Source organism: Lepisosteus oculatus, chromosome 5 (assembly GCF_040954835.1).
Source record: "Lepisosteus oculatus isolate fLepOcu1 chromosome 5, fLepOcu1.hap2, whole genome shotgun sequence".
NCBI classification, from domain to species: domain Eukaryota; kingdom Metazoa; phylum Chordata; class Actinopteri; order Semionotiformes; family Lepisosteidae; genus Lepisosteus; species Lepisosteus oculatus.
Genome location: NC_090700.1, coordinates 45,070,196 through 45,088,882, shown reverse-complemented (window position 1 = coordinate 45,088,882; position 18,687 = coordinate 45,070,196). Strand labels below are relative to the sequence as shown.

Sequence of the window (18,687 nt, the reverse complement as noted above, 5' to 3'; positions counted from 1 at the left end):
CTTTTATTTTAAGCTCTGCTTTTTATATAATGCACAGAATCCTTTATTTGCTACCATTTTCCACTTTATCTTTGACTTAAAATAGCGTTACCTTTTTTGATTCCATGCAGTTGTTGTCAGCGCACTGTCATAATAATGATTAATAATAATAATAATAATAATAATTGCTTACACTTATATAGCTCTTTTTCTGGACACTCCACTCAAAGCGCTTTACAGGTAATGGGGACTCCCCTCCACCACCACCAATAGTGTCTGTGTAGCTTCCTTGGGCTCCACTGCTTCAATCATACCAGCATTTACTAAAGGTTAACTTGCAATGGTCAACCATCTTGTCCTTTGTGTTTCTTTAATACTTTAGGACAAAGAGGGTGAGCCTTTTGTGCTCATTAAGGGTTTTTGAGTTAGTATGCACTTAACTCTTTTTTTCCTTCCACAAACTATATGGGAAACCTACAAGCTTTCTAAAAGCCTGCAGCTTTGGTCTTTTTTCTGATATTTCAGACAACATTCTTGACTACTTTAATAAGAGGAACCTAAACAAAGCTCTAGGGGTGTCATCCTACAGTAAATCCAGACAATATGGGGTAAGCAAAACCTCTGTCTCATTCTCTCCATTTCTGCATAAGTTCTTGATGCAGATATTTACTTGATGTCCAAAGCATGCTGTAGTAATTCCAGCCTTGCCATTATAAGAGGAGCTGGCCTGCTTCATTCCTTCGATGGCTTTAAAAAGAGCTGGCTGTCAGTGCCAGACAAATACATAATATTAGGAGGCTGTGCTGTGTATGTGAAGCCAGTTGTTATGGAAACTGAAATAGATCCATTTATTTGGGTCGATCATGTTAGACAGCAGGATCCTTGCTGTTTGTTATATATACCACCTACCTGTACATGTGTAGTGTTGAAGGTTTTGTGTTACCATAGATTTGTCTTTTAATTTTAGTGATGTGTTACATGAAATATATAAATTTCTTCATAGCATGATGTTTTAGGAGCATTCTTCAACTTGTCTTTATAAATTAAATTTGCTCTCAAGTGATTTACAGTATTTAATTAGATATGCAGTTGATTTAAGAGAAAATGGATGCATCTGAGTGGACAGTCCATCTTAATTTATGAGTTCTGAAATAAACTAGTAAAAACACTGTTGGTGATGACCGGATTTATTTCTCTGATACAACATTTCATTTGGCACTCATTTCAAATTGTATGTGGTGCTTGCCTGGGTATTTTATTGCAGTTTTATAACCTTCAAGCATTTACAGTCAGTCTGAGATTTTCATTGTGTATTTAACTTACCAAGTAGGAAAATTGGAACATATTAGTGGCTTCTAAGCACTAATACTAAATGCTTATCCTGAAGATAAGAGTGTATTTAAGAGGGTTAAAATAGAATTCATTCATTTTTTAAAAATAGTTAACTTCTAAACCATAAACTATGTAGGACTTAAATTGTTTAATTATTTTAACAAATCTAGGTTGTAGCACTGGACACAGTACAATTTGTTTAATTATTTGGTTATGGTTAACAATAAAAATCTGTAATGTTGGCATTAGTATTAGGACATAACAAAGGGAGACATACTGTATAGTGTATTGCAGAATTGTAGTTATATACAGTAAATCAAGTTTTTCAGATAAAGTTTTATTTTTTAACTGCATGACTTTTAACTATGTTTGACATTTGAATTTTAAACACAATTTGCATTTTTAAGGGCAGCTTAAAGCTGACGTGATAAGGAGATCACAAATCTGTTGATATAGCATTATTGCTTCCTGCTTCGTATCTGGCCATGTCCTGTAACCAACTTGTAAATGTCAACATGATACGGTTTAAATTAAAGCCTACCTATTTAGCGTTAAGCATTTCCTGAATGGTTTAGATCTATAGTGTGTGCTTAACATGTTTAAAGCTAATTTGCTAAAATAGCACAACCTGTTAGTTGTTCAAAGGTTCCCTATCAATTAGTCTAATGTCTCGAGACCAGCTGTTATAGGTAAGAACAAATACTTGAGTCTCTACACGTTCAGTGATGGTGATGACTGTACATCCTACTGGGTATTCAGAATACACTTGTGCCTTGAAAAGTAATAAGTCATGAAGACGCATAAAAGCTGAATTTTAGGTTAGGTTGCTTTCAATGAGGTTAATGCAATTAAAATATTTAGCTGTCCTTTACTAGAAAAATATATAAATCATCAAGGTTATTTGACTGTACTGAACCAATTGTAGATGTCTCCTCCTTCAACTGCATTTTATTTTACATAAATTTTACATTATTTTACATAAATACAATGTTTCTCTTGACTCCAGAGTTTTCAGTGACTCAGGTAGCTCTGCACTGTTTTTAAAGATCTATAATGTTGCCTGTAGGCATGGTACAGTTTGGAAAACAATGAAATCATAACTTATTGAAAACAAATATGTCACATACTGTATGTGATGTGTAGTCTAACTGAGGAGATCAGTTATCACTCAACATAACATTAAACTAAGATGCAATTCTGTCTGAGAAGTGGGAGTTGAAATGCACAGTGTTGTAGAGTATAGAACATTAATGCAATCCTTTCCCTTATGTAGAAAGGCCAACTTTTTTATATAGTTATTGGTTTAGAATTCTAATATTTGTTGCCTAATAAGCAATTTTTTCACTTAGAATCAGCTACCTACTCAGTACTAAATTCCTATTTGTACTGGATGTCCAGTTTAAACAAGCCCTGTTTCATATTATTCTTTGCTAGATCACTCTGAATTAATTCCTCCCTCCCCCCCGTTGTTTCTTAACTTCTTGAATCATATCTCAGTCTTTAGAAAAATGTTTGTTCAAGGTAAATCGCCAAATAGATGATGGCCTATAAATAATTGCTTAATTGCTGAATAATTGTTAATTGCTGAATTCTATTTGTAATACATAATCCCTTTACCTGAGCAAATACTGTAATTGTATTTATATCAAACACCATCAAGTTAAAACATGACATTTACAACATCTTACCATAAAGCTGTGTAAGTTAATCAATAGCAACATATGATTTATTGCCAACCTCTATGCATTGCACCCAGCCATGAGGAAATCACTTAGTTCAAACTAAACAAGTGTTGTTTGGGTTGCCTGATTTTTATACAGGGCCAAGGAAAGCCTTCTGAGTGTCATCGATTGTATTCTTTATTTATCAGCGCACGTTTTTAACCCATTCATGTATCAAGCTGTGGGAGGAATCGAAAAACGCAGCATTGAAATTTCTTTTTAAGCACCAGAGTGAATTATGGGTGTTTTCTCAGAACACTCTAATCTTTTGAATTGTTTGAAGTGCAATATTATTACTATTTTAAACTCTAGGGATGGTAAGCTTTGTTGCATGTTGACTTCATACTTTTCTTCTCTTCTAAAACAGTTAACATTTTCCTTCATTATGGAAAAATATTTTGTGTACTACAGTTCAGATGAGTGGCTTATTTCACCTGGAACCTTCCATTTGAACTATTATCACTAAATTGAGCTTAGACATTAAAATAAAATGTGAACATACTGTACTTCTCCTTGTGGGTAAACTAGCCATATAAATAATAGTAGTCTGAACATTACGTGAGAGTGCGTTACCTTATTAAGAGAAGAGGTGTCCTATGAGCTCTTCCTGTTTTTTTTTTCTTAACATCGGGTTTGGGACACCACAAATAGTGGCATCTTCAGTCTGAATGTACTTTGAATGTGATTCCACCACTGTAATTTACAAACATTCTTCCTTCAAAGGTAAAACAAAAAAATAAGGGAATGCATTATAACCTTATTAGAAACAATCAACGGAATGCCGTTTTTTGGGGGGTTGCAGGATTATTATAGTTTCAGAAATGTAATTTCATCACTTTGACCCCTTTGTCCTTGCAAATTTTAGTGATTTACAGTCTCTATCAGCTGATCCCTCTCCGCCCATCTCCAGGTCAGCGGTCAGAATTATATTTTGAGTGGGTGAGTGTGGCCCAGCTGATAAATCCTGCCATTGCCATTTATGTGCTGGAGGCTATAGTGAAGCTGGGGTCAAGGTCGTAGTGGTCACTGCCATCTTTAAATGCATTTTTCATAGCCTGAAGGTTTGGCCGCATGTAAAACTCATTAAGAGCTTATTAATCTGTTTAGGATCCCATGTTTCCATGTAGGGACTGGAGAAAAGCAAAAATAGGTCCCAAAGTGTAAAGAATTTTTAATGCAATATAGATACTTAATCTTAAATATTAAATTATCCAATCTGGCTTCCTTTTATCATTTTCTGTTCTTTAGAGTGCTTGACTATTTAACTAGTTATGCTACCTTTGTGGGTATTGAGACTAAGTAATCTAAAATGTTTTTTGAACTTAGATGCAGAAGGCAAATGGATTTCATTTAAAAGGGCACTCTAGGTCAATCAGTATTATTCTTCTAGTCTGACAATGGACTTCATCTGCAGCTGATGACAAATGACAGCCATTCCAACAGGGCAAGTGACCAGTCACAATAACTGACTGATTGACTGACCCAGTGTGTCTTCCTTCGGTTGCAGTTTTGTAGCACTATTTTTAACAAAAAAATATGTTGTGTTCTTCTTAAATTGATGCAGTATAATATTGTTTTAGATAATTACACAACAGCATCATAGAGATAACCTAGACTAAGTGCTCATATGGTTTGGATCAAAAAAGAGAATAACGTTCATCATCAAAAAGCCAGTTATGCCTAGTACCAGTAGCAGTACCCCAGGGTCTATCCCAGAAGGACAGCAGGAACTACATCCTGATCATGACATAGTTCAATTGACATAGTCAGTTTGTTTTTGGGAGGTAGAAAAAAGAACAGAGCAACTACAAGACATCCATGTAATCCATGAAATCCCGGATCCCCAGGCTGAAATTGAACCTGGGACACAAGAGTTCTGAGGTGGCAATGCTGCAAGAGAGGGTCAAGATTATTTAAAAAGTGTTTTAGCATATGTGACAAAGCTTGAAATGTCTTTCATCGGATCATACAGTTGTGGGGCATGAATGCAGCTAACTGAAGTAATAGTATTCAAGATGCTTTTTCAAGAATAGACTTGAATCATCTTCTTTCAGTTATTAAATTGATTACCTACAGATGAGAGCCATAGTATGAAAAATATTATTTATTCTGTAACCTTTCAACAGCTCCTCATACAATATGCAGAAGCTGTACACTTGTTAATTTTTCAACCTTTAATACTTTTCAAAGGTTTTTAAATAAAACAAGCTTTTTCTTTAAAGTTACTTGAGCATCTCAGTCTTCATTGCAGCACCCTCACTTGGTATGATGGTGTGATTGTGATACAGACCAGTAGCTGTTTAAGAAGGCAGAATAGTGATGGGTCTTTGGGCTCTCCATGGTCCTGTCCTAGATAGTTTTAAAAATGCAGCATCACCTTTTGAGCTGTTTTAAAGAATTTGACAACTGAGAAAATGTTGTAGTTTTTGCCACAGTAGGTAATTTCCATATCCAAGCCACATCAGCTCACAGGGCCAGAATTAATTTTATTGTCCATGGTGAAAAGTGGATCGATCATGAGACCCAACTGGATGGAACACCAGTCCATAGGAGGGATTATCCCCCACCAGTGCTGGTCCCCCTCTTCCAACTGGGCAGACTGGAGGAATCTCTCTGGATACAACAGAATGCTATCAGTGGGGAGTGGAGCCCACAATCAACCAATTACAGGACCAAAGGCCTATCAACTACGCTATGCTGCCCTCATTTTCAATGTTATGGCACAATTTTGACATTTTATTTTCCAATTAATAACGTAGTGCCAGAAAAGGCCTTCTCCCTCCAACCCACCTCCCAAAACCAATATAAACATACTTGCATCTAGATAACATTTTGAATAATCAAAAGAACAATTGAATAAAAAAACAGAGTGAAGATGGCAGAAATGCAATCAATTATACAGTATGTACATGTTTATTAACCACCTGATATACTTTTTTTTCCCCAGACTTGTGGAAGTTCCACCCTCAATAGTTTTGCTGAATAATAATGTACTCTTAGAATAAGCACAAATAAATGTCAATCATGGTGGACAGGCAGGGTCAGGTGACCACCTATAACCCTCTAAGTATTTTAAAATGGGAAATGCAGAATGGACACATCTGTATCAAAAAGTAACTACTACCCTGGGGTGTCATGTGACAATACTCACTTCCTTTCTAATGTTAGTATTGATTGATTTGGTAATAAAATTACCATCGTGTTTCACAAGCCCCAATGTAAAGTGAAATAAATGTTTAACTTGAGATAAAGGTGCAGTGTATGTAATATGGACAATTACAGAGAGCTGTAAGTGTTGTATTTCTGGGAAAGGAAACATGTGGTTGATCAGCATTATGTTAGTTGGCATAATTCGTAAAAAATAGAAATCCCATTGAAGATATATGCAACATTTTTACATCAGTTCAATTTAATTGTTGTCTTTTTGTTAATTAAAGGATTCAATGTAAAGGCTGCTGTACAGTATGTTGTATGTGACATTTGAGGCCAGCAAACAGAGCACAGACGATTAAAATGCAGGTTAATTATCTCATTTCACAGCAGTTAGAAACTCTTATAGACGTTCAAAAACCTGTAAGAGGTTTACAATCCACTACAGTTCAAATCTTTATGGGTCTCTGGCTGGAGCAAAGAGCATCTTTCATAAAATATAAAGAGCCGTACAAAGTGAATGTGATTTCAGTAAAACCTTTGAAGTTACTGACATTTTTCATCATTAGCAGTGTAGATGAAAAGGCTATTGACGTGAGTCTGGGATTTTAATATTTTTATTAAATAAAAAGTCACTCAAATGATTTTTTTATGTTTGGTCAAGAGAAAAGAAAGCTGAAGTAGAACATTTAGAAGGAAAGATTTTTTTTTACATCTGTAAACCAAAATGTACAACATAAATAGTTTGGTCTGTATTAATTGAAAAACACGACATTGGTCAGAAATCTAAAAAACCCTGGTGGCCTTCATAACTATTGTGCTCATCCCCTTGTGACCTTTACATTATTTAGAGTATTTTGATTCCAATATTATTTACTGAATTTTAAATGTCAGAGAGGTAACACTAAACTCCCCGGCAGCCAACTGTACTTCCTCTGCTCCCTCTAGATCCTGTATGAGAACAGCCACACAAGTTTGAATGGAATCTGGATGCTTTGGCAGTTTCATTTTCATACCTGTTCAGATTAGCGGGAAGAACTTTCAAGCACTTTGATTCAGCTTCCTCACTCTTTAGTTAAAGCACAGGCCTGCAGCTACATTGTCATTTTGTTCATTTTATGATTTAGTTGTTTCTTTCATGTGGGTCAAACCCCGTTGTCTCCCTGTCTGCTTCTAAAGACTGTTTTGTCATAGCTATTTTATGTCCATGTTCTCTTGTTTTTGTAAGTTACATGGATAAACATTGTAGAAGGTTGTCTTTGCATTTTGTCTGATTTATTTTATTGTAAATTTAGTTCTGTAAATTTAGGAGTAAAGTAATTTGGATGTACATACACATGTTGTGTTGTGACATGTCTACATCTGGAAAAGTCTGGACAACTGCTTTTACTTTTAAGACCTGTATTTTTCCTTAAAACAAACAAATGTATGAATGACAGTATACAATATGCACGTGGTATAGGAAATAAAATTAATGCATGTTATTAGTGCTATAATTTTTAATTTAAAATTCATTTTAAATGATTTGAACATTTTCACCTGCAAGTCACATTCACATTTGACGTGTTGCTGCCAATATAAAAGAAATTTGCCCCTCTTAAAACAAAAGCTTCAGTTCTTGCGTGTTTCATACTTTTGCTCAGGTACTCTTGATCGACACGAAACGGGAGAAGTAGCCAAGACCATCCTCAGCTCCTGTGATGAATCCCAGGCATTGCTAATTGATACAGGGGTTCCTGTACCTACAGCAGCCAGGCCTAGCCGTCTGCATAAAGCACATCCTGAGGATCATAACCCTGCAGCTCTATCTCAACCAGAAACACCAGCTGCAAACTGCAAACATGCTGATACTGATCTTGATAAGGTAGGTACAATACTTTGTCCACGTAATCAATTTAGTTTCATTTGCATGATTAAGGGATGCAGTAATAATAAGGGATGCATAATAAGTAATAATAAGGGATGCAACTGAGCAAAACATCAACACATACTGTACACTCAGGCATGTGTTTTTCAAAGGGCTGAACAGCAGCATGAGGCACTGATGCAGATCAATATTATTTTCTTGTGGTTTCTGAAAAAACCCAGTGCCGGAGCCTGTGTCCTTTCGGTATGTAGATCCTAATACTGCAATGCAGAATAAAGATTTTGGCCACTTGTGCATTGCACAATAGTGCACCATCACTGTGGAGTTACTGTATGTAAGAAAGTTGTGGAATTGATTCACGTGTGAATATTGGTAAATGGATAAATGTGCTCTGAACAAGATTACCATAATTTATAGTGTTATATGAGCCTTGGATCTGGCTATTAATTATTATGTGGACATTCTTAAGAATTCTGAAGAATTCTGATTATTTATGGAGCATTTTATTTACATTTAATTTCATTGTTTCCACCTGTTCTTAAGGGGCCGACCCAAAATTCTCTACTGGCCATTTCTGGTTGACATTATTATTGTACATTTATAACTTTTATACTTACTGCAGCTCTTTGTTTGTACAGGTAGTTGCATAATAACAACATAGCAGCAGTACCTGTCATAAAACCATAAATATATAGATTGTGTTTTATGCTTTCACAAACTAAAACAATGTCCCCTTTTAACTGGTAAAATATCCAAGTCCACGAACTGCTCAGTTTCCCTTCATTGTGAATTTTCCAGAGAGAATTCAAATGAAATAAAATACAGTATTTTTCCTGAATTTCTCACATTATTCTGTAAGTAATACGTTTTATAAAATATATCTCCAATGATTGCAGATCCAATTTAATTATACTGTATATACAGCACACTAGTTTTATGCTAAAATTTGGATATCGATCACTTATAGATTTGTCTGTGCTACTGTATATCATGAATTGTATTAATTGGGAATCTCAAAATAATTAAATTGTACTACAAATTGCTGGTGACAAAGTGTGGTAAGACACAAGTATAAAAAAAATATTTTAAAAGCTTTCATGTACAGTATTTGTTCACCACTAACTCTTTTCTCTGATCCACTCTTTGTATCATTCAGATAGTCTCCATATTACTATTTCCTGCTCTTAAAATGTTTGTCTTTTTTATCTGTATACATTTGTGTCCTGTAATTATAATTATTATTATCATTATCATTGTTTTTGTTGCATTATTTCCAACATTATTCCTCAGTCTGGTGATGGTATGTGAAGATTTTACTTGCTAATGTAAAGTAAAATTATTATCAAAATTAGTTTAAATATCATAGTTTCCTTTGTTTGATGGTAACTGTCTGAGTTTGTCAAATTTTTAACACGAAAAAGCCAAAAAAAATTTAATAACTGTATTAAATAATACATGTTGAAAACTATTTTAAATCATTTCAAAATGGAAGCTTAATTTTTATACTACACTAACCTGGGGAACACAGTTCTGACACTTTTTCCAGTCATCTTCATGGGTTTTTATGGCTTATTCTGCATTCTTGACAAAGAAAAAGAAACACTTACTGTACATGACGTGCAGTATACTGTATGTCTAATCTAGAGTATCAAAAGAACAATAATGGAAAATTCCTGCTGTGTAATTAAATCAGAATTTTCAATATTTTTTCCTACAAAGTCCCTCATGTCTGTACGTACTATTCATATTTTTTAAAGAGTTATTTAACTTCAGATAATCGGTCAATATCCCTGTCAAAGCCTATAGCTTTAGACAATGAAGCCCTGCTCTTTGCTAATATTATGAAAGAGGTTAACAATTTTGTGAGCCTTATGCTATAGCTCAGCCTTGTATTTACCTCTATTTACCATTTACAAGATTGGCCTGACCTATGATGTTTTCAGAAATGAAGATGTACTGTATGTATTTATTTTAACAATGAGCAAGTAGTTTAGCAATATTATTTTTTGTAATAATAAGAAGAACGTATATTACAGGAAAATTTGTCATCTTAAAAAGGTAACGTTTCAGGATTTAATTGCTCTGGCTTTAAGGGCTTGAATGCTGGTTGTTATAATAATCAATACTGCAACTTATTAGGATAAAGTAATATTCATTTCTAAAGGAAAAAATGCAAAGAGCCTTTGAAAAGCCATTTTATTTTATTTTCACTTTGCTAAACACATTGGTTTGTATTTTAAAATATTATTGTTAAAACTTTAAAATGTTTTCCAAGCATGAGTTTAAATGCTTGGTCATTTTGTTGCACTGGTTTGAAGAGCCAAGTTAAAAGGACAAAAATTCAGCAGTCAATTTGTAAATAATGTGAAGACATTAATGGAATGCTAGTATTTATTTGTTTATGCAACAGAAGGAAAAATCATTCTGCAAGAATTTGAGATTCTCTGTGCCCTAAATCACGATGTATTTTTTGTGACAACCCAAAACCAAAAATATTGCAGATGTTTGCAAACTTTGAACATTGAAAAGCAATTTCATAATAGTATATAAGCTGCATTTGTTGGTTTGCATTTTATTACAATATCTTTAATACGTGGAAAATTGTTTTTTTCAAATCACACCATAAAAACAGAAATACAGAAAATGTTCAAATTGCAGCACATCACATCAAGGTGTCTGAAGAATATTACGAAACTATTTCATTATTGTCTGCTGCACTAGAAATATTTTTTTACCGACTTCCACTTTTATTTTATTCGATATTTGCATGGTGTGAAATTATTTGTCAGCAAAACTTTCAAAACCTAACAAACAATATTCCAGTTCCAGAGTCCCAATAACATATTCATCATTAATCTCGCAATGACCTCACTCATGCTGGAGCCATTTGTTAAAAATTATTACTGGGGCATTATCCTGCTAAGCATCTTGGAAGGCAGATGGTGCTCTGATAGGGCACTGACACAAAATTTGATCCCACTATTACCTTATCAGCAAAGCTTATTTCTCCCTAGATAGTTAACAAAATTGATTGTAGTGTGCATCCAGAGCAATGCTAGGTACTGTACATAGCCACAATGAGATTCAATGTGTGAGTGCACGTGTGGAAGCATTTCAATATGTAAATGTCCTGTTATCTCTTGCCATGGCTTGATTTCATATTAATTTTGCAATTAGCTTTGTGAAAAGAGATCAGTTCTTGTCATGACGAAAGTTATATTAAAGTTGTGATTCGGATTACAGTTATGATGCTACATTAAAGCACATTTATGTAATAAGTGTTATTGTCCATGTACTAAGTGTTATGGTACCTGAATCCATATAAATATTTTTGTTTAATATCTGTTTTTAATGATACAGTTCCACGTCTATAAAATTTGAAAGCCAACACTACAATGTGCTTAAATTGTCTGGATTTATTTAAAAGGGTTGTAATTCCCACAAGAACATCATTTAAGTTCTTAAATACTAGAAGCATTTTCAAATGTATTTTAAGTGAATTAGTACATAAAAGTATTCATTATAATTATATAATTAAAATATTAAGTTTTATTAAGTATACATTGTTTAAAATAATTAGAATAACTCATATTAAGGAATCCAACTAGCTATGACCTGAAGTGAAAAGTACAAATAGAAAAAAATAAATAAATGTGTGAACTCAATTTTATTGTTGATGTTTTGGCCAAAGTTAATGTAATTAGCTGTGTTTTAGTTTGAATAGTACTTTTTCAGTTAAGATTATTTTAATGGTTCAAATTTAAAGTCTTCTGGTACAATTGTTAAATATGTTGTTATGAAAGTCATTGTCAAAAACATTTTTTTATAAAGATCTGCATATGATGAAAAATGTTATAGATAATGTGAATGTTTGTATTGTTTAAATTAAAACAATGCCATAAAATTAGAACTCTCTGTAGAGTAGTCACAGACATGTCAATTTCATGTCAAAACATTGCCAAAACCCCTCAGTGAAAGTAAATCTAACATAAATTCTAAAATAAATATTATAAATATAAAATAAGTTGATCATGTTTTCCTTTATTTGTGGTTAAGAGATTTTATGTTAGATTTACTTAGATTTTTTAAAGCGATCATTTATAATTAATGTTGGACTTCAGCTAGTTGAATGTTTACTGGTGATGTTTGTTCAAACTGAAATTTTAATGTTTTTTTTTATTATTGCTTCTGCATGCTGTACGTTTGTTCATGTTGCAGAATGCCTTTCATTTAGAGTCTGTAAGACTATTATCACTGGTGATGGCTTCAAAGACTTTCCAGTAAGGAATCATTTGTCGTGAAATAAATCAGAAGTACAAAGGAAGAATGCTTTGATTTCATGCTGCTCTGGCAGTTTAGTTTGCCTTATTGTACTGCACGTGCCGGGCAGAGCGCTGGTGACAGAGGAGTTCTTTTTGGTCTTGTGTGACAAATGCAGTTGACACAGCGTGCATGTTAATTATGGAAAGTTTGCAGGCATAAAAAGCATTTTGTTACTTTAAAAGCCAAAGGGATTGTTCTGCTGACCAGGCAAAGACATGCATGCTCCAAACACATTATAAAGATGAAAACTTTGGATAAGCTTTTGTTGTGGACATAGGATATTCATCAAACTGGTGATTTATACGGCAAGATGCCATTTGAATAGTGTATTGTTAGAATACTTATGGTCCACTTGACAAGGGCTCTTGCTGTAAATAGTGCAATTTGACTCCAGCTGGTGCAGAGTGGCTTTGACAGCAGCCAAATAGCACTGCACCACAGAAAAATCAATATTGGGCTCTTGTTCGTGGCAACCTGCTTTTCTCTGTTCTGATGATTTATACAAGAAAAGCTTTAGTTTATCATAAAAGAAAGGCTCTGTTTGTATTCATTTAAATTTTAACTTGATGCTGCATACTTGAGATACTATAATCTAATCTGAAAAAAGACATAGAAATGTTATTATTTTTTAACAGTCATATATTTTATCCTGAAGACTGAAAGGCTTTTCAAATGAAAACTGTTGTTAGCTGACTTTATTAAGGAAAATTTCATTCTTAATTTTACATATTTGAAAGTGTCTGTAGACTTCAAACCTTGCCTGTATTTCCTTGGTCATGCTTGTGAGATTTGATGTGGTTGACATTCTCTGATTACCTTTTGCACCACTGTCTGTAATTGCTACATCACATTGTCCCTCTGGTTTTTCAAAAAATATTGCTCAAATATTCTTTAAAAACCTTTTTAGCATTAGTCAGTTAAGAGAACTTGTTGCTGTGGCAATTACTTAGGAACAGATTTACCTTCTTTATTAAAGTTCAGAGTTAATCCACTAAATCTTCAAAAGTACTTTAATAAAGAGTCTGGCTCATATTAGCTCGTAATAATACAGTAATAATAGAGTAAAGGCCAAAAGCTTGCTTTTTAAAGCTTGCCTGTTTCCAGTATGTAAAAGACCAAATGTCAATATACAGTATATATATAATCAAATAGTACTCACAAAGAAGCATGCCCCAATGCTAAAAAGATGTCTCTCAGTTATTATATATTATGTATTATATACCCAATACGTTATATCTAATACAACAATTTATACTTGTATTTTTAGGTTTCAGGTGATAGAATATCATTTTCGAAGGAGACAATGCAAATTTACTTTAAAATCGATCTTGTTGATGGATTTACCTGTACTGTACAGGTATTTGTTTTTATTCAGATGAACAGAGCTGCAGCATCTCATTAATACACTTTTTTACAATGTCAGTGTTCATTTAAGGCAAAATAAGAAAAACTTTGAAATGACAGGTACAGGTAGGTCTATATTATTGTACTTGAAAGCCTGTCTTTTGGGGATGGAGAGCAATGAAGATACAGTAACTAGTCCATAATGAAATTATGTAGTCCAGCTAATTAGTCTAGGATAATTTTAGCAAAGAATTATGGTGTCCTTAAAAGGGGTCTTTTTCTGGACAGGGAAGATTAGTAACAAAATAATGCAATGGCTGCAAGTTGTTCTAAGAATGAAGGGAGGGAGATGGTGAAGAATATTGATTTTAGGGGCTCTCTGAGGCTTTGAAATGACTATCAAGCAAAAGACAAAAAAAGCAAAGAAAATCTAAAATGAGGGGATAATGACTACCGCTTTCACATCACCTCTGAAAAGAACACCTTTGGCGTTCTACACTGTCAAATAAATAAACTACACTGGGGCATGCAAACCCCTTTTTCTTTCTAAGCATGCAATAAATTAAATTTTGCATTTAACAATAATGAACATCCAAAGACGATGGATGCTTTCCTTCAGCATCTGTAAAGCAAAACAGTTTTTCTTTATCATTATTGTATTTTGATTTTGTGAAAAATGTATCGTTATGACTAGGCAAATTTTATTTTCTTTAAAGTTTTATAGCTGTGTATATAACACTAGTAATATAGTTTCATTTAAAATAATTGTGGGAGATGATTTCTTTGTGTGTAATTTTAGGATTAAATTAGCTATTTATGAATAAATGCATAGAAAGTGACATCAACCTTAAACTGCAAGTAAGAAAATGGCATTCTTTTCATGGCCAGCACTAATTAATAATGCCAATGTTAATATTTATAAAAGAAGGAGCTGCTTCTGTACCACTTGCTTTTTTCAAAGGTAAAAGAAAACAAAAGCTGTAATGAAAATTTGTATTTGGAAGCATTTGCTTTTTGTAATCAGTTCAAATAAATAATAATATTGTGACTACATGCTTATGCACACATTATTTTTAAAGGAATTACTTACTAGATCATATATAACTGATTCATAATTTTTAAATGCAATAGTTTTGAGGCTATTGAGGTGTCAAAACTGTAACATGCTAGTACTTTCTCTTTTCTAAATACAGCTTAATATGTTTCTTTATTGTGTGAATAATATTGTTGAACTAAATGCTGAACTATCCAATAAAACCCTAAAAACTAATTCGATAATCAAATTAACTATATAAAACATTCCATGTTACTGCCAAATAAATGATGCATTGCTATTGATATTCTCTATAGCAGTCTTCTTGTACAATTTTACAGTTAATAAAATCATCCCTGCAATTGTCTTGTGTTAATTTATCTTTAATGGGAAAACAAAATAAGTTGGCAGAAACCTGCTGTTTTCTGAGTAGCAGGTAGGTGGCATCTAAATCATTTGGGGAATAAACAGCTGAAATATCAAGCTGAGTCAGTCGTTGTTCAGCTTTTAATTAGTGCTGGGAACAATAGTCTGAGAGCAGGGGATAGGACCATCATGCTGCAGGTGTGTGCTGTACTGTATGTTCAGGTTCTGCATAAACATTTACCCACCTGCCGCAGACCGGAAGGTTTACAAAACTGTCCTTTGTGTGTCCCGTGTGTCATGCTATGCCTTGTGGGCATGTGCTGTGCAATATTATTAGTCTAGCTTGCATTTTGTAGTGGATTTTCTCTAAAATGAAGCTTCACACATTCTTGAAAAAAAAGCTTTTTGATTGCTTCCCAACAAGGACAATTTTTCTGTTCATAATTCATGGACATGAAATTTTGTTACTCAAAAGACACCAAAGAAAGTTAAACAAACCGACGAAGCATATTAACTACAGCATTCTTGTTTTTACTTTGCTTGCAGTTCATTAACATGGTCAAAGAATATTGACCCCTGAAAAGTTTGCAATAGATATATAACATATGCAGTTACTGCAAAATTATTGACCCTCTCCAACAACGACCCTCACCCATTATCTAAAATGTGAGGTGTATTTCATTTTCATCGTATGGGTAAAAGAAGTCAGCAAAAACTGAAAAATCACACATCAAAAAATATTTTGATCATCTAAATGTTTGCCAGATTTTCTATGGCAAACCTAAATTAGTTCTGGTGCATAAAATTACTTTAATACAATTGCCTCTGAGCGATGATAATGGTTCAAATTATTTCAGAAAAAAATACATCTGTCTTTTGCCACTTGAATAACATTTAAGGCTTATTTGCAGTATCATTATTGCTACTAAAGTAAAGGTAACTGTTGATGCAGATTAAAGAAGTCTCAAACTCATTAACCATTCAAGCAGTAGCAATACAATTACTATTTTTATGAATGTTAATCTGGTATACTGCAGCAAGAGACATTGATATGGTTTGGAAAAAAATAGTTTTGAAATTTAAAGTACGTTTGTCTTGGTAATGGTTAACTGTTGAAATGATCTTTTGATCATTTTCTTTCCATACCAATTTTAGGAAATGTAACTCACATATAAAAATAAGACTTCTGTATTTAACTCATATGTAATAGCAGATGATTTTATTCCTTTTTTGTAAAAAATGTTCAGCCTTGTTTATATTGATGTAAGAATCATGTATTTAAAATGCAATGTGTTAGCCAGGAAACATACATATATTTCTTAACAGAAAGGAAAATACTTCATTTCACTTCAATGGCACTTCAGGAAAAAATTCAAAGTGCTGTGTTCATATAGACAAACATCTTAATTAAGTGCTGTAATTAGATGAATGCCCTTTTAAGATGAAGTCAATTAACTGGTCCCTGAAGTGTTCATTTATATTTTAATGAACATAAGATCCACTTAAAGTGGTCATTAGATAAAGATTGTAATGCTTAAACTGTAATCTGTAGGGAAACCTAGTCAATTATTATATTATTTAAAAAATACATCGATAAAATGAAATAATACAACCCTTCAAATCTTGTCAGTTTTTTGTGTGTTTAATGACAGAAGTATTTTCTTCATCTGTGATCACTGCCTTTGACTTCCCAATAGTCAAAACAGCCCTGTGATTTCTGATGTACACTGTACAAATGTTTCATACACAAGCATCGGTAAATCGTTGTTCTGGCTGTGTATCATTAAGACAAACCCTTCTTTATTTCAAAGTAATAGACTTTACTGTTAGCCTAGTTAATGATGAGGAATCCTTAATTATCAGTGCAATATGGTATTCATCACCTAAATCATTCTGCTGTTCTGTTTTTCTTATAATAATTATTTACTCCTGAGAGGTGAATTTTGAACTGTTAGTGAAATGTGCAAATGAAAACAGTGAAACTATGGGAACGTTTTGTGTTTTGTGAATTTTATCGTTAATCTGTAACTGTTAACAGTTTACTCCATAAAAAAAAATAATTGAGACCTTTATGTCCCTTATGTATCCTGAGGCTTTATATTTTTGTATGATCCAGTGTAAATTTACAGCAAAGATGCAGCAAAGATTTTTTTCCTAGCCAATGTTCACCATAGCGATGTCATCACTGTCCTGTTTTCATGGGGGATTGCAAATGAATATTAGCTTAGCAGGCAATCTAATTGCCTGGCCTTTCAGGAATGGATTGAAAATATTGAAAATATCCTTATTAGATAAATTGACCTCAGATGCAAATTTTATTCCGATGCATATTTTACAGAAACAAATGTCTGAGTACCAAAGAAAGGATAAATTCGTATTTGTCTTATGATGAGAGCCTCCTAAACTAGTGGGGTACGGAAAATGTGCGCTACATTATTATTATTATTATTATTATTATTATTATTATTATTATTATTATTATTATTATTATTATTATAGAAATGGATATGTGTTTTCCATAATGCATAGGAATCAATTATGCTTATCAGGCTGGCATGTCATTGTACAAATGTCTCTGGGAGTCACAACTTCATTATCAAAGATTTTCTACCAATATTGACTCCTGTCATATTCTTCAGAGTAGAGAAATGGGGATACTGATATATTTCTGTGAGTGGGGATTCTATTAAGGGGGTCACCGAACCATATTTTACCCTCGTAAACCAGTTTCAGAGCCAGGTCCCAGTTTCATTTATCTTTAATTTGGAGGGTTTTATGGAGAGAATGGAAGGAGTTGTCCATCTGTTCACCTGAGATTGCACTAAATAGCAACTGGCCAGGCAGCCTTAACTGACAGAGGTCAAAAGAGCCTCTTGACCCAGTGGTTGGGAGCTGTGGTGATCGGAATGCTGGGGCTGAGGTGCAGCTGCATGGAACTGACCATACTTTAATTGTCATTGATAGCCAGAGCTAGCCACTCGGTCATCAGGAAGGGAAAACAAAAAGTATCCAATATAGTAATTTATTACCAGGCACACTCTAGGATGTTTTACCCCTGCTGTGGTCAGAGAAAGCAAAAAGGTACTCTAACACTTAACTGAAAATGGGTGCCCTGCTGCTCACACAGACGCATGGTGGTCATATGATTGCCTGTGCCATTAGCTTGGTAATGTTTTCCTTCATTGTAAACCCCGCTCTCTCCCTCTTCTTCCTGTGCATCAGCTGCAGATTGAAGGCTCTCTCGTTTGTCTTCTATTTGTGCTGCCAATCACTGAGCTGCTGTCCAATGTGTGTGTTTGGAGGAGGCAGTTTTTTACCTATTGTCAGGCATCTCCAGCTCACAGGACACATAGGTTTCAAAACAGATTACCAGCCCTTTCAATCACAATTGACAATAAGTAGATTTTTTAATACAATTTTGAATCTTTTTCTTTCACTGGAAGGAAAATCTATACATTTTTAAAACCCAGTTGAACACAGATTGCCACTGTAGGAAGTATGATTAGAATATGTGAGTTAGAATTTAACTAGTTAGGTGGTATTAATAATGATTACAAGGACAAGAATGTTTG

At 33.7% G+C, this 18,687-nt stretch overlaps 1 protein-coding gene across 2 annotated transcripts in view; it reads left to right on the top strand.

Annotated features, from left to right (window-relative positions):
* Positions 1-18,687, top strand: part of LOC102687007 (WD repeat-containing protein 72) — a 78,119-nt gene that overhangs the window by 22,095 nt on the left and 37,337 nt on the right. For both annotated transcript variants that reach the window (XM_015342887.2, XM_069189768.1), the window contains exon 14: positions 7,826-8,046. In XM_015342887.2, coding sequence (XP_015198373.2) covers positions 7,826-8,046 — 221 coding nt within the window. The remainder of the gene's footprint in view (positions 1-7,825; positions 8,047-18,687) is intronic.